Source organism: Rhagoletis zephyria, unplaced genomic scaffold, assembly GCF_001687245.7.
Source record: "Rhagoletis zephyria isolate East Lansing unplaced genomic scaffold, Rhagoletis_zephyria_1.1 Rzeph_scaffold_11202, whole genome shotgun sequence".
Lineage (NCBI taxonomy): Eukaryota > Metazoa > Arthropoda > Insecta > Diptera > Tephritidae > Rhagoletis > Rhagoletis zephyria.
The window spans coordinates 1-17,612 of record NW_016168279.1 but is presented as its reverse complement, the minus strand read 5'-3'; the positions used below and the strand labels follow the sequence as shown (position 1 = coordinate 17,612).

At 36.5% G+C, this 17,612-nt stretch overlaps 1 protein-coding gene across 1 annotated transcript; it reads right to left on the bottom strand.

The window, feature by feature from the left end:
- Positions 1-4,028: 4,028 nt before the first annotated feature.
- Positions 4,029-16,607, bottom strand: LOC108376911 (transient receptor potential protein-like). The gene is made up of 14 exons (XM_017633174.1): positions 16,373-16,607; positions 16,067-16,209; positions 11,969-12,170; positions 11,404-11,580; positions 11,079-11,313; positions 10,857-11,009; positions 10,625-10,770; positions 8,252-8,619; positions 7,640-7,997; positions 5,769-5,988; positions 5,516-5,690; positions 5,291-5,451; positions 4,998-5,158; positions 4,029-4,908 (listed from the first exon to the last, which is right to left on the bottom strand). The coding sequence occupies exons 2-14, from the start codon at positions 16,081-16,083 to the stop codon at positions 4,105-4,107; spliced, it is 3,177 nt and encodes a 1,058-aa protein (XP_017488663.1). The 5' UTR covers positions 16,084-16,209; positions 16,373-16,607; the 3' UTR covers positions 4,029-4,104.
- Positions 16,608-17,612: the final 1,005 nt, after the last annotated feature.

Here is a 17,612-nt window from a genome sequence, read left to right as displayed (position 1 = left end):
GGATAGAACAAGACATTTTAGCAACATGCTGCTACTTTTGTTGCCTCTGGCGTTGTTATGGATGTTGCTAAACAAAGCGGATTTTAAATTCGTGAGCTAGTTCATGCACTTGCATGTGTGGCTCAAAATTTATCAGTTTCTGTACGAAAGTGTGTACATTTTTATAAAAACGCTGATGTTCTAAATTTTTTTATATTCGTAATATGTTAAAATGCATGTCAGTTTTTCAAAATTCAAACTGGCGTTACTAATATGGCGATAAATTAAAAAANTACGAAAGTGTGTACATTTTTATAAAAACGCTGATGTTCTAAATTTTTTTTATATTCGTAATATGTTAAAATGCATGTCAGTTTTTCAAAATTCAAACTGGCGTTACTAATATGGCGATAAATTAAAAAAAAAAATGATTGGTAACGAGTTTCAACCCATGAAAATGCTTAAAACGTTCAGATTCAACGTTTTAATTTTAGTATTTTTGTTTTTTAGTTTGATAGTCATATTGGACCCGTGATTTTGAATTTAAAAAAATTGACTTCATATTCGTAATCAGCGGCCCAAAAACTTCCGAGTGTCGAGTTTCGAAAAAATCCAACCATTAAAAAAAAAAAAAAATTATCGCCATTTTGGATCTGCCTTTTTGAATTTTGAAAAACCGACTTCAGATTCGTAATAAAAATCCACAGAAACCCCCTAGTAGCAAGTTCCAGCCCATCACAAGGCGTAAATAGTTCAGTATTAACATTTTAATTTTAGTATTCTCTTTTTGAGATCATATTTTCGGGAACTGGCCTGTTCTAACTGTTCATGACAGGTAAGTAATTAAGGGGATGTTCCCCAATAAAACCAGGGTAATTACATGTGCTTTTACATTTACCATTTACCATTTTAGCTGCATGTTAATGTCACTACAATAAAAAAAAAATTTGAACGTCAACGTTTTTATAAAAAAAACCGACTAGCGCGATCTCTTAATTTTTTTTTTCAAAATAAAAAAATCCGTTTCTCTGTTTTTTATCACAAATAACAATCATTTGAGATAGCTTTTATGCATTGCAACAAAATGTTTTTTTTTTTTGAAGCACTGTTATGTATGTAAGTGCTTAATTTTTACGCCACCATTATAAGGAAATTTTTTATTACTCACCGAATTAATGCAGAAAAAATAATAAAACATGAAATATGCTTAAGCCTGGTGGTAAATCCGCGAATCTGTAGTACTAATTAAACCAACGAATGAATTCCTTTTTCAAAGATTAATTTTATCTTTATATGAGCCGTTTATTTTGAAAGTGACATAAATTACCAGTTACTTGTAACCGAATGCATCTGTAAATCTTTCTATTAACATATACTATTAAGAAAACCTTTTTTACCTTTGTTGGATGAAGTTGAACGAATAACGGACGCGTCCAGATACAACTAACCGGCCAATAAAGTCCAAGGGATATGAAGTGACTACTTTATACTACTTTAAAAATAAACGGCTTATATATGAAATTTCAGAGTGCTTGTAATTTCGATTGTTGGGGAATATCTATGTTAAGGCCCCTATGGCCGGCCGTGACGAGATTTGCCAGGATTTATGGGTATGCCCCAACAATGTTTTTATTTAGTGTGTTGTTTTAAAGTTTTTACAGTTTTAAAAATAATAATAGAAATGCATAGTAATTGAATTCTCTGAATTACGATGGCGGACGTTTGACGCGGCGTTGAACGGTGATCGACGACTACTCTTTTCTCCATGTTCGTGCCGATCCTTACAGGGTGAATCGGGTAATTCGTTAATCCGCACTGGGGTGATTCATTTACAGTTCGCAATGGGGTAATTCATTTACACAATGGGGTNCTGCCTTTTTGAATTTTGAAAAACCGACTTCAGATTCGTAATAAAAATCCCCAGAAACCCCCTAGTAACAAGTTTCAGCCCATGACAAGGCGTAAATAGTTCAGTATTAACATTTTAATTTTAGTATTATCTTTTTGAGATCATATTTTCGGGAACTTAACCATTATAAGGAAATTTTTTATTACTCACCGAATTCCTGCAAAAAAAAACAATAAAAAAACGAAATATGCTTAGGCCTGGTGGTTAATTCGCAAATATGTAGTACTAATTAAACCAACGAATGAATGCCTTTTGCAGAGATCAATTTTATCTTTATATGGGCCGTTTATTTTGAAAGTAACATAAATTACTAGTTACTTGTAACCGAATGCATCTGTAAATCTTTCTATTAACATATACTATTAAGAAAACCTTGTTTACCTTTATTGGATGAAGTTGAACGAATAACGGACGCGTCCAGATACAACTAACCGGCCAACAAAGTCCAAGGGATATGAAGTGACTACTTTATACCACTTTAAAAATAAACGGCTCATATATTTGAAACTTCAGAGTGCTTGTAATTTCGATTGTTGGGGAATATCTATGTTAAGGCCCCTATGACCGGCCGTGACGAGATTTGTCAGGATTTACGGGTATGCCCCAACAATGTTTTTATTTAGTGTGTTGTTTTAATGTTTTTACAGTTTAAAAAATAATAATAGAAATGCATAGTAATTGAATTCTCTGAATTACGATGGCGGACGGGGAATCGGGTAATTCGTTTATCCGCACTGGGGTGATTCATTTACAGTCCGCAATGGGGTAATTCATTTACACAATGGGGTGATACATTTACACGATGAAATTTGATTTCCCCGCGTCCAGAATATATGAATTCGAAAGGAGTTTTATGTAGGTAAGAAATACGAGTTTCAAAAGCAAGAAATATGTTACTCTTCTATGAATTCTTTAGGAGTCATATATTCATGATCAAAGTTATGAGCCATCGCTTTGTGCCCAAAAAACAATATAAATTCGAAGTTTATACGAGTATCTTGAGTATCAGATATGGAATATGGCTGCTCTTAAATATAGTGTCACTCTCTTCTCACGGCAGGAAAAAAAGCTCAAGCAGTCTTATCGCATTTATTTCGAAAGNTATCAGATATGGAATATGGCTGCTCTTAAATATAGTGTCACTCTCTTCTCTCGGCAGGAAAAAAATCTCAAGCAGTCTTATCGCATTCATTTCAATCAAGGGAGTTCTAGAAATACAGGTGGACCTTATTTCTATTTCGAAACGGAATTAATGCCCGTGGACTTTATTTCATTTTTTAGGAAGTAAAGTCCGCGGCCCTTATTTCACTGCACCGACTAGACTCAGACTGATCGCCAGGAGGTTTAAATACCAGGGCGACCTAGAATTCAATTCCGAACCCGCTGGTGGAAACATAGGAACGGAAAAGTCACTCTGCTAAGTAAAGCCTAGGTGTAGAAGGGCTTGGCTTCACTTAGCATTTCCAATTGGCGTTACTTGGCACAGAAGAAAAATGACTGGCATGTTTTTTTGGACTTGGTCAGAATCGCTGAGCAAAGGTTTTTTTAATAAATAATTATCTGTGATTTGAAAAACATTGAAATACTTATATCTACATATATTTGCTTTTAACATTTTCATCAAATTTTATTTATTTCACTTAAAATGACTTCAATTTAATATAAATTTATTTGTCTCATACAAAGCTCAGTATGTAAGTGTGTTTGTTTTGAAAATACTTATGTAGATCGTTGGCTCCTAGATACACATATAAATTCCCATNATCGCCAGGAGGTTTAAATACCAGGGCGACCTAGAATTCAATTCCGAACCCGCTGGTGGAAACATAGGAACGGAAAAGTCACTCTGCTAAGTAAAGCCTAGGTGTAGAAGGGCTTGGCTTCACTTAGCATTTCCAATTGGCGTTACTTGGCACAGAAGAAAAATGACTGGCATGTTTTTTTTGGACTTGGTCAGAATCGCTGAGCAAAGGTTTTTTTAATAAATAATAATTAATAATTAATAATAATTATCTGTGATTTGAAAAACATTGAAATACTTATATCTACATATATTTGCTTTTAACATTTTCATCAAATTTTATTTATTTCACTTAAAATGACTTCAATTTAATATAAATTTATTTGTCTCATACAAAGCTCAGTATGTAAGTGTGTTTGTTTTGAAAATACGTATGTAGATCGTTGGCTCCTAGATACATATATAAATTCCCACCTTATAGCCAACCAGATATCATACGACCTGTGACCGTCGATTTGCCACGTTCACCGCCAGCTGCCGCACTGCTTTGACCCACCTTAATAACCGGCTTGGCGGCTGCAGGCGCTGCTGCTTTCTTGTCGTCCGGCTTCTTGTCATCCGGCTTCTTTTCGTCACCCTTCTTCTCATCAGCCTTTTTGTCGTCCGTTTTTGCAGTTGCTCCCGCACCACCTGCAGCACCAGCACCACTACCACCGGCAGCATCACCTGCAGCCTTCGTAGTCGCCGGTCCTGCATCTGCTGGTTTGGCACCACCAGCAGCTGGCGCATCTGGTTTAGCACCCGCTGGCGCAGCTGGTGCAGCACCTTTGGCGGCGGCAGCGGTCGCACCAGCGCCAGCTGCAGCGCCGGGCTTAGCAGCTTCAGTTTTTCCCGCATCCTCCTTCTTTGTGGCAGCTTCAGGCTTTGTAGATTCGCCGGGTTTGGCAACAGCTGGCTTAGCGGCTGCTGCATCACCTGGTTTAGCGGCGCCAGCAGCCGGCGCACCTGCGGGCTTAGCGGCTTCATCCTTCTTTGTAGTCGCATCAGGTTTGGCAGCAGTTGGCGCTGGTTTTGGCGCAGCGCCGGCAGCAGGCTTGCCCACATCGTCTTTCTTTGCAGCATCGGTTGGTTTAGCGCCAGCTGCGGGCTTTCCAGGCGGTGCTGGTGCGGCCGGTTTGCCATCGCCCGGCTTGCCATCTTTGGAAGTTGAAGTTTTGGAAACGGCATCAGCTTTTTCATCGCTAGCGGCTTTCTGTTCATCAGACTTGACCTTCTTTGACTGCAGTTGAAGGGAAGAAGGTTATGGAGTAAATGATTAGCTATAGTGTATATGTATGTAGTACACATCTGAATGCGACTAATACTTACGCCTGCAGCTTTTTCATCCTTAACGGTGGTACTTGTTACGGATTCAGCATCTGCAGGGGCGTTCGCGGCACCTTCTTCATCAGCAGCCATCTTCTTCTTCATGAACTTGACATAAGCAACACGTGTGGCACGAGTTACTTCTCCGAGATTGGGATTATATTCTGTGAGGGAAGGAAATACAATGAATACCATTTCGTAGCAAATGTGAGACATTTTCAAAGAGCAAAAAATGTTCCAAACTCATTTGGAGGTTAGATAAATGTTCAAAAAAAAAAAAATCAATTTATACGCACCAATTAGCTGATTTTGATTCATCTTGAGACCTTCGTTCGCCTGATCGATAATCCTGCGCCGCAGACTGCGTTGACTGTGTCGCTGTATGGACGAACGCTTCGAGCCAATCGGATCTGCAGTCATTGTATTTTGGCGTGCAATGGCATTCCAATCCTTGTCACTGTAAGCAAATATGAAGCACACTCAATACTTTAAACGGTCATCCATTGACTGCCTACACCTACCCCGACTTCAGCGACTTCTTCTTGCCAATTACTCGCGCCAACGATGAGAAGATATCCTTGCTACCCTCATCTCCTACGGTCATTTCGTGTTGCAGATTCTCAACAAAACCGATTTGGAAATCTTTAAGTATACGTCGTTCCATTACCTTACCCTTCTTCGTGCCGGCCGCCGCAGCTGCAAATACACATTAAACATTTAAATTCGCTAGGGAGCGCGCTCATCAATTCATTGTCACAGCTGTTCATTACTTACCTGCTGTTTTCTTCTCAATATCGGGCACATTGAAGCGATTGGTTTGGAAAATGTCCAGCAGTTCGAAACGCAAAGAGCTAATATCCTGACGCACTTCAATGATATCATCCTCGGTTATGCCATAGTCGTCGCGTTTTCGCTGCTCTGCGGTGACAAAACGCCGTATTAGCAGCTTCATGACTTTGTCGTGTAACGATTGTGCGCGCTCTTTAGTTTTACGCTGCAAAGACAGGAGAGAGTGGATAGCGCGTTGAGAGTTTGAGTTGGAAAGAGAAGTGATAGTATGTTGTGTGTTGTGTGAGCGAAAAAAACGTAAAATGTTGCTGCTACAAACTATGAAATGCAGATTAGAAATTTTTTGATTTTGGCGCCGATTGTAGCAGCTGGTGCTGCTAGGCTTTGGTGCACTGCGGCGTTGACGTAAGACCACCAACTGCAAAACATCTATCTTGGCCACCACTTTTCAAGTTGTGAAATTGTTAAAAATGACTTGTAATCTATTTCAATTTGGAATCCAAACGGGTTTGTCTGTTGAAGAGTTTCCCGTTTTATTTTTGCAACTAAGTACATAGATGATATCACGTAAGATATGTAAATATGTCTTATTGCCGAGTGAGGTAGGTTAGGGATATAGGAAATATTTATTGTTTACTTCGTTTAGTTTTGTGTGATTTAAGCCTTGGTTACATAGTCACAAATTGAATATAATGTAGGATATAAACTCCAGGCTAAATTTAATTGCTTGAAATAGCAATTTAAACTCAAAAAACTGGTCCCCGTTTTCCTAAGAGAGCCACGATTTTGGTTTACATATCTTTGTAGATTTCAGTGTTGCCAGATATTTTTTTTTCAAAAACTCTAAGTTTACGCAAAAAGGGTATTTTCGACGAAAAAACTGTAACCTTCAAAAAACGAAGAGTTTTTTTTTAGAAATGAAGGTTTCTTAATTTACTTAAAAATAAATAACAAAAATAACAGAAAGCGTTCAAATTATACTTAAATAAACAAAAAATACTTTACAAAGTGGTTAATTCAAATCACATTTTCTTTTAATGAAATTCAGTTTCATTATTTTTTGTAAATCGCTCTGTTAATTTTTTCAAGCATATTATTCGATACCTCAAATTTAGTAACTTCTGATTTTTTTTTTTTAATTTTTAGTTCTTTAAATACTAAAGACTGCTGGAATATTTAGTTTATTTCTTGTTTTATTCAAATTGATTTGGGAAAATATTCTTTCAACATTTTCTGTGGCGACTGGAAGGCAAAGGACATCGGAAACCATTTCGGCGCTTGGCGCGCAATAACTCCTATCAGCTAAATGCATACCACGTATAAGGTAGTCCGAAAATTTCACAAGATAGCAAAAAAACTTATTTCCCTCAAAAGATTTGAATGGATTTTTAATTGAACTTACCAAATATGAGCTTCTACTGTAATTATTTACTATTAAACTTGTGGAATAGGCAACCACATCAAACGTGGTATCGCATATGGCGAATACGAAAATCACGAACAGTCTTAGTATTTGGAAGACAATATTGCTGTATTGTTCTTTGAAAAGTTATTAATAAGGCCTCGTGGATAAATTAATATTTCTATGACAGCCAATATTTAAGATATTTAGTTTTCGCAAGCTGTCCAACTTCCTTACAAATTATACTTTATTAACCAAAGAGAATATCCCAGCCTATTTGTTTCGACAAGGTACTCCATTACTTAAACAAGTTTACGAATACGACATATGACACTAAAGATTGCAGAAATGACGGATGTTCGTTCCAAAATACATAACATTTTAAAATATTGAATCAGCTCAAAATTTGGCATTTGGCAAAACTGACATTTGGATTCCCATTATGTATACCTACCATAAAACTCTTAGTGCGCTTTGGTGCCTCCTTGCCCAGTGTTTTACGCAGCAACTTTACTGATGGCATTATATTAAATGGTGGCGGTACGGTGCCACCATCCTCGAAATAGCTCATCCAAAGCTGAGAGCGTGCGAATTTCCATTCAACATCTGCGCGTTCCGAAATTATTTGATATGAATTGGACATCATGGCGATGAGCATGTTGAGCAGCACAATGATATTGATCACCGAGTATGAGCCGAACATGAGTAAAGCCCAGAAGCGTGTGAAGCTTTTAATGCCAGCTAAATCGAATGATACCAAATCGACTAAGCCGAAGGAAGCCCAAAAGAGTGATTGTGAGGTTTCGAAGAGACTGTGAAAAGATAGAGAATATGTATGAAGAGATGTAAAAATTATTTGCAAATATATATTTTTTTATATTCTTATCTTATTACATTAAACGTGTATTTGAGACCCAAACCTTAAAAGCATTAAAAAGTATATGCACTTCGAGAAAAGCTCAGTCAACCTAGTACTTTTATATAATATATAATTCAATCATTTACTTTAACTAAACTCTTTTTTTCTACCTGATTTATATAAATGTGCATTTATATTTTCTCTTACTTCGAAAAACGTCGCCAAATGGTGCAAGCCTTTTCCTGATCATCGAAATCCGCCACATCCGGATGCAAATGATAACATTTATTCTTCTCTAATTCCGCATAGTACCACAGCAGCTGGTTCAGTCCACAGCCGAAGGCAAACAAAACCAAAGTGTAGATAAAGAAGAATTTTATGATGTCGATTATCATGCGGCCCAACGAAACTTGCAAGGGTCCCAAATGTGGATTAATGGAGAAGATATGGACCAATTTCAAGTAGGAGAAGACCATGGCGGCAGCAAACGCACCTTCGGATAGCAACATGGGATCGAAAGGATGCCAGTGTTCGCGGGGGAAGTAGGGATCAATGCCGCGATACCATAAATCACGCTGAAACAAAAAAAAAAGATAAAAAATAACTTGGTAAAAGAAGATGGTATGAATAGCAATGTGTGTGTAAATTATAAGCATGCCATACTGCTTAAAGTATAATTATTTTTGACATGTTTTCTTTGTTTTTAATATAATTGCTACAGTTTAAAAATCAATAATTCCGCTCCTTGTGATATTCTGGTTAAACAAATAATTTGGCTGAGACATTTAAGTAATAATTGAGATATCTTGATGAAACTTTGTAAGAGAGACTAGAAGAACATTTTTTTTTTAGAAGTTGGAAAAAATTTTCTGACCACTGTTTTGTAGCTACCATTAGGACACTATGTCATTGAATGACATGCTTTTCTTATGAATTAATTGACTTAAATTTTTTTGAACAAATGATACCGGTTTTTTCTTTGCTCCTTACATTTTTTGGCATGAGATTTTTCTCAGACTTTACTGCGGACTCAGAACTTTTCCTGACCGTTTGGGAATTCTCAATGGTTATTAGGATTTTTCGCATGTTTAAGTTTCCACAGTCCATTTTTACTTTAACTATGCTTTTTATGAATTTCTAAAAAATTAACAGCGAAAACTACTGGCTGTTTTCCGCGAAAACAAATGAATGAGGTGAATATTTCCTTATTTGATTAAGAAATGGTAATTTTAATTTGTTTATTCTTTAACTCTAGGGTTTGCAAAGTCGACTTCGACTTTCGACTAAAATCGACTTTTTACTTCTGAATGTCGAACTTTCGTGATCGAATTTCAGTTTATTTGCACTAGCGCCACTTTAATTAAAGCGTTTCTTCTAACAATGCCGCGGAGTAGTGTTTTGGTCTTATTAAAAAAAAAAAATGCCAAAAAACTAAAGTTAAATGTGAAAAATGTGGTGGAGAAATGAATTTTAGTAACAGTACAACAACACTGTCAAATCATTTAGGAGCATCATATAAAATTATTATACGAAAGAAAATTCCTCGAATTTAAAAACAATGCGCCCTTCAAAATCTTCAGTTAATAAAGAGGTAAGACAATTCATGCAAGAAGATACATAAACACCGATCAAGATGTTGCTGTTATTAAATTTCTACCAATACTCGCCACCTCTGTTCTATCGGAAAGGCTTTTCTGCCGTATAAGGCTTATAGCAACGATGTTTAGAAATCAAATTTCCGGAGACACTTAGGCCAAATCGCATTTATGCGAGGTATGAACGCAAAATGATTACGTTAGTTTTACTTAGAAATTCAAAATTTATATTAAAGTGTACATTTGAATAAAAGCATTTTCACACTGTCATAATTTATGGCTGATTCTTAATATGTGAAAAAAATAGAGGCTCCATAAAATTTGTATCGTTCATTAAATGTAATATTTATAACAAGGAATCTTCTCGCACGGTAAAAAATTTTCAAAAAGTGGTTCGCGATTACCAAATATCGATTAAAGATTTTTTTTAGAAATCTTTCGAAATGTTTTTTTTTTTTTGTGAAAATTTAAAAATGTTTAAATTATACCGTGCAACTAAATACAACAAGCAAGGAAAAAAACAAAAAAAAAATCACTATTTGTTTATTATGAAAAATGGAAAAAGCAACAGAGCCAAACCGGTAGGAGTTGTAGCAGCTCTTTCGGAGATCATCACATCTCCTCATCAGATTTTTTTTCTAGACTTCAGCGGGGAAGCTCTTCCTTATTCAACCTACTACTATCCTGCTGATGGTAGCCGGTTGAAACTTGCACTTCATAAGACTAAAATTGAAATGAAAATTTTCTAGAAATTCTAAATAAAAAGTTGAAAATGTTGATATAATTTTTTGAATTTCTGTGAACTTTATATAAAGCGTGAAACTATAATATATATGATTAATATTAGAGAATGAACTATGTTTTCATTAATAATTAATACAATTTTTTTTTCATGGAAATAATTGCGAATACTATATTACTGACTTTCATTTATCGCCTAGTGTATACTTAGAAAATAAAATCAAAAAGCAAATATTTCACTAACGTGCACTATAATCCACGCCGTCGCTCTACACAATATCCACGTGACATAAAACATATTTGATATGAAGTCGACAATATTCCAAAGATCCATAATATACTCGAATAAGCCATCGGAATAAAGAGATTTCAGTTCACCGAAGATTAGACCTTAACCCAAAAAAAAATAAAATAAAATAAAATAAAATTCAGATCTAATTACTCATTCAACATGGATGTAACTAGTGTTCGCTTACTGGCAATATAGGTGATAATACCCAACTCAATGGGACCCGGCAGCGAACCACGCTCATGCTTTCGCCAATCTTCCAGCATGGCTAACATCCAAGGGAATCCCAAAAGCTCGAAGGCAAGATCAACCACACGCAATGAAGCCGCGCCCAAAAGCACTGGAAAAAGTATAAATTTCCAAATTTCTATTTAATATTCTGTTTAACATTTCTACTTATATAACTTACTCAAAAAGAACATATACGAGCAGGAGTGTGATATGAATTTCACAAATGGCTTTCTCATGAATTTGCCCGCATCAGAGTCTGGCGCTAGCAAATAGTTCATACTGTTAATGGGAAACATGCAGCCGAGCTTCACCACTTCTATGATCTGCTGTGAGGCTTGTTTGCGCCTAAAACCGGGCAGTCCCTCATACCAAATGGCCGCCAGCAGTTGTTGCACATTCGGATGCGCCACAAACTGAAGAAAGAGCAGTAACAGAAGAGAAGAAGATGCGAAAATTTAATTTATATGCCTAATTCAGTATGCATTGCTTTAGTGTGCACTTACCGCTTTCTGCTTATAGCGTATGGCCAATTTGAGACGCTCCAAAGTTTGTCGCTGTCCTGGCATCCAAATATCAGTTGTGGGCTCGTGATTGAAGTTCAGCATTACCTCCAGTTCGGTTGAAGTGCGCGCGTGATCCAATAGAGATGAGACAAATTCTTGCACACCCACACGCATTTCCTATGCGTTGGAAAGCAGCAAATAGAGTAAAGCAAGCAAAAACAACAACAAAAAAAATCTTTGTTTATACATCCAAAGAATATGTATGTATTTGTATGCATGTACTACTATCAGCATATTATACCGTGCGTGTCAGAGTATGCAGTCGTCTAAAAAAATGCCTAAACAAATCACTAAATGGTCACAATAAAGCTCTTTCGTCAACCTAAATGCGCATTAGTGATAATCTTATTGTGGCGTTGCCTTTGTTTTTTAGCACTTCACTTTGCAGTTTTACTTTGGTGTTGATTTGCCTTTCTCCTATTTCTGTTGCCCTTATTCTATTTAGTATCTATGTATGTAGTAATATATTTGCTTTCCGCCCTTGCGAGTTCATTCCATATCTTACCGTATATTCCGCTCTGAATTCAGATTCCATTGCCTGTAGGCGCTTTAATTCCCACGAGAGTTCAAAGGCCGTCAGGACGGGATCGCGCGAGCTAAGCGCTATTAAGGAGCTGGCGGAAAGTGCGCGGTAAGCGTTGATACGCGATTGTGAATGTCGCAGTGAATCGGTTTCTTGTGAGGTGACACATTCATCGCAACCGCATCTGTGAAGAGGAAAAGAAAAACAAAACGTAGAGTTGGTTATGATTTTATTACACTTCCAAATTAATTAATTATTGTTAAGGTGAAAAACAAAATAGGATGAGGACTATAGCTTTTCACACAAGTTGAAAATTGGCCATCTTCTTCCTTTTTTCCACAGTGGTCATATGTGGTTTACTACTGTCGGGTTAAAATTTAATGTGCATTTTTTAATATAGGTCCTCGAAAACAAGAATTATGTGTGAAGTTCCTTTATACATAAAATTACATATATAAGTTATAACCAAAACGTATGAATTTTATACCGCTGTGAAAATTGTGATGAACATTGCATTTTTTGTACGAATAATTGTCACATTTTTCCTAATTGGACTGCCCAAATATTGTATAAAGCAAAAGTATTTAATCAGAGAACAAACAACTTTATTTGATGTAAACATCGCATGCAGGATGTTATATTCTTTAGTAGAAGATCTGTTTTACTAGGGTTTACGCCGAATCCACTTTACTAGACATACTTATGAAATGCAGCCAACATCAAATTGCTCACCCAGACAAAATCTTATCTTTGCCTTAAAGACGAAGAGTTGTTATCCAGCGTGGGTTAGACTAACACAGCAACGTTCATATATATTCGAACCATTTATTATTAGAAATGGCCTATTACGGTACCGCCAGAATTGGCCTGCCAGTGCTAAATCTTTATTCGAGGGATTCAAAACATTTTCTATATCATATTGTTTCCATTCCTGTTACAACTAATTTATTTACTAGATAGTCTCGAGCTAATCTAGGTAACTAAACTCTTTCTACGGCAGGGCGTTCGCCTCCACATAGTACGAGGGTAATTTGAAAGGTCAGTGAAGTGATTTTTTTTGGAACTAAGCCCATTGTACTGGTTTAAATGAATGCTGCTCCCGCCAACTGTCATCGTTAGTAGACATTGCCAGCCATTCAAAGGAGACAATCTCGAATGAAAATTAAACAAAGTGAAGATCTCGTGCTGACTAGCAATATCTTCTGCGTAAGAAAACCTTTACCGAAACCAAGGAGGGACTTTATGAATACTATGGGGATTCCGCAACATCAATTTCGATGGTTTAATGAGTTTCGTTCTGGCCGTACCAGCACAAGTGACTCTGAACGTTAAAGTCGCCCAAAAAGGTCGACGCGCCAGAAATCGACGATAAAATCTATGCACAATCGGAGAATTTTAGTGTGTAGCGCTGCCTGAAGAGTGCCGCGTTTACTCACACATGACCATTAACTCAACCGTATGGCCACTTCAAAGGAATGTCTGGCGGAGTTCAGCCGCAATCCGAACGAGTCTTTGCACCTTTTCGTGACGTTTGACGAAACATGGATGCACCACAATGCGCCAGAGAAAAAATGAAGAAGTGCACCAAAGAATGCCGAACTGGGTAGGTACACCAGTAAGGTCATGTCCACAGTTTTTTGGGATGCACGCGATATTATTAGCAACGAGTATCTTAAAAAAAAAGACAAAACAATCACTGGTGAATATAATTCAGAGCTTTCGATTCAACAATGCACGGGTGCACGCTTGTGTAGTTAACGTAGAAAATATCCATCAATTGGGCTACGAACACTACCCCATCCACTAGATTCAGCCAGCGACTATTCTCTGTTTCCAAACAGAAAGCATGGATCGCATCAAGAGGTCATCACTGAAACAAACGTTTATTTTGAGGATCTCTGAAGACACTTTTATTCGGAAAGAATTAAAAAATTGGAAACACACTGGAATATAGGTATAGAGCTAAAAAAGTGCTATGCTGAGAAATAAATTTTTTTTTTTTTTTGTGAAAAATAAAGATACATTTAATTCAAAAAGTCACTGACTTTTTAAATTGCCCTCGTATGTAAGTATTTATCCTTTCACTAAATTAATTTAAAACTCCAAGTTCTGGATTTTGACGGCGATTTCTAAGACTGTCGTACCAAAACTTTCAGCGGACCTTCTCCCAAGCTGGCCTAACCTTTCGAGGGTTAGGCATTACAAGATTAATTTAAAAAGCGTTTTTTGCAGTTGCAGAGTCGAAAAATTCGGAGGCATTCCTAAAGCATTCAAGTCTTTATTTTTGTAAGCTAATAGAATGAAAGTTTAGTTGTAGTTGATTAGCAACCGGAGTTTATTATAAACATAACTAGCTCACTTTCCGTCTGGAGTGCCTTCTAAGAAATGTGGGTCAAAATTTTAAACGAACACACAATATTAGAAATAATTGTTGAGCTTTGCAACCAACTTAAAAACTAAATGATACAATTTGCTATCCTCTTCTACCACCTTCATCATACTCTTCAACAAATCCAAAACACACACAGCATCAGTCCATAAATACTAATGATGCTCGTGCTACTGGTATATGCATGCCATCCCGGCAAGAAAATCTTTTAATAGTTTTGTAACTAAGTACTAGCAAATTTTATTTACATATTTTTGATTCCCTACAAATACCAACGTACCAGCACTTTTTTGGAGACGTATTAGTAATGTCATACCAGTTGCAGGGTAGTTTGCCTAAGCATCACCCGTTAAAGGAATACATTTTTTAGTTTGCTTGGGCTACCACAAGAGTCTCAATGGCTAACTGGTTTATGCGCTGGCACGCCATTCGAAAGATCCGTTAATGCGGATTTAAGAAAGTAGCTGTTCAGTTGTGCTTTTATCTATAGCAGATCGATCGCAGGTATACCTGGTGAGCTCGCAAACATAAAGGTAACGCTGTCTCTATCCAGCCGCAAAACAGTAGTTCTAAGCTGCTTATTTCCATTGAAGTGTGGGCCTGTGTGAGGGTAAATGAATTTTTTGTAGTTTTAGAAATCCAACCATATTTTTCTAAGCCTACATACACTTACGTAGGAAACTCTGAACAGATCTTTTTCATACTACTGCCAATTCAGGCGGAGGAAAATAGATCTTTTAGTGAGAAAACTTTGTAAAGAAATCCATCACAGAACTTCGATTGGTTTCGGATGTGATTATTCGAATACAAACGTTGCTAATCGCATAATCGAAAGTGGTTGCAAGCCCTTCAAAACAGCTCATAACAGTAAATGAAATAGTCGGTATCTACCACCTTATCTACCATTTAGCAGCTTATTATCTGCTTTGTCATTTCACTGCAGGGATATTTCATAGTCTATGCATACGACTGCTCACTTTCACTACTAGAAACTCGAAATTGGTTATATGTACATATGTATGTATGTAAGCACATATGTACATATGTATATTGCGATATGGAATACTCAATGCTAATAAAACCCACTCCATCATAAAACTGTGGTAGGCCACATAAATTTAAATTATTTCAACATCATGTTATGCGGCATGCAACACCAAGCAGCTGACGATAATAACATCGACAACATTGCAAAAACAACGCAAACTGGTTAGAAAATCACGTAAACATGCGCATGCGGGCGTGGCGTGGCGTGGCGTGGCCTGTAGTGCTTGAGTGCAGGGACAGCACAAATAAGGAAACGTGCCGAAACCGAGAAATTTTGGCTATAAGAACTACCAGGCTCAACAATAGCAACAATAAGGTAGGTGACAAAACCTAACAGATACAATCAGTGGACATTTTGATACAGTTGTTGATTTGCAAGTGCATATGTATGAGCGAGGTACGTGTGTTTGTGAATGTACCAAAGTGATTGTTTAAAAAAGTGTTACGTCAAAATTGGTCAATATTAGTGCAGAGCAAAATAGTCGCAAATGTTTACAACGCAACTACGAAATAACACAATAATTGGGGAGAGCTGTTGATTTACAGCGGATTGCAGGTACCAGAGTTGCAATGATAATGTACCCTACCCATTCATGCATATACGACATACATACGTGCGTGCGAACATAAAAAGGTACACTTACTTTACGTCATGCGGCATGGGCAACGTAGCACCACGATCCAATAGGATTTTGAGTATTTCGTAATTGTTGCGATGCGCTGCCAATATTAGTGGCGTGATATCCGGTGTAAATGTCGACTTAGAACGGTCAACAGCTTCCCAGCTCTGTAATGTGCCAAATTAAAAATCAAATTAGAATTATGTAAAGACATACATGCAAACACACAAAAAATGTGCTTTAGTTGATGCACGCGTATGCTTCTATTAGAGTGTACATACATACATACATATTTATATGGGTGCCAAGCAAACTTCCGCACATACTTACATAGGGTTGCCCCTCTTTGTGATGCGTCTCTTCCCATTGCAGTAATTCTTCCACCGCTTCAACATACTCTTCCGATATGGCATGCAACAGCGCATCGCCCACTTCGATGCCACACTCCAGCAGCACAACGATTAAATCGAAATTTTCATTCTCAATGGCGGAAATGAGTGCAGACCGATTGAGCGGATCGACACAATTTAAATTAAATTTATCCGGTTGATCCTTGTTGTCTTCGATAATTCTGGAACGACGACAATTGCAGCAGCATATTAGTAGTATAAATTAAATAGTATAACCGCCCATGCGACAGTAAATTTTACAAACACAAAAAATCAATATATACGCGAAACTATGGACCAAATATGTCAGGCTTTTTTAAAGGACTTTGAAATTTGAATAATATGATAGGTTCAAAATATTATTTAAAAAATCAGTGCAATTTAGAAAAAAACAGCATGGGTATCGAATTAAACGGAAAATTCTGTGGAATTAAAATTTCATCCTTGAATATGCTTCAAAATTTTGCAATACTTTTTTTGGAAAATTTACATACAGTTGCGATCAACTAATTAAGTCAGCAACATTTCGATAAGTTTTGGCTATTTTTCTTCCTTTATATATTTAATGCTTATTATTTTTTCATAATCAAAATTTTCAAACTTGTATTCAGTTTTATAGCGCAATAAATTCTAGCCTAATAAAGTGCAAGTTTGAGGTCTCTAGGTAATCGTGTTGATTTTGAATAGTTTTTTTTTCAGACCGTATTATGCATACAAATAAAATTGTCGAATATACTTTGTATGGAAAAAAAGTATAAAAAATCAACGCGATTTTTTAATGGCTTAATTAGCTGATCGCAACTGTATGTGTTAAAGGCTAATATACACTTGACCTTATCCTTGTATTTCATCCTTCTAGCTTAATTAGCTTCAAAAAATAAAATTAATTAAAAAAGCGTGTTCAATACCTATTCGTCGTCGTGAACCACTTTTATTTTATTTTTAATTCTTTGTCATTTGGTACCCATTATTCTACATTGCACTGAATTTTAAAAATATTTTTTTTTTAAATCATATAATTAAAATTACAAAATCATTAAATAAAAAATCTTAACTTCAGAAATAAAAACTAAAAACGCATTTTTACTACATAGTTTCGTGAGTTAATTGATAGCTTCATGTGTTTTCAAAAATTTTTGTTTTTGTCACACGGTGTTTATTAAATTTGATTATTTGAGATT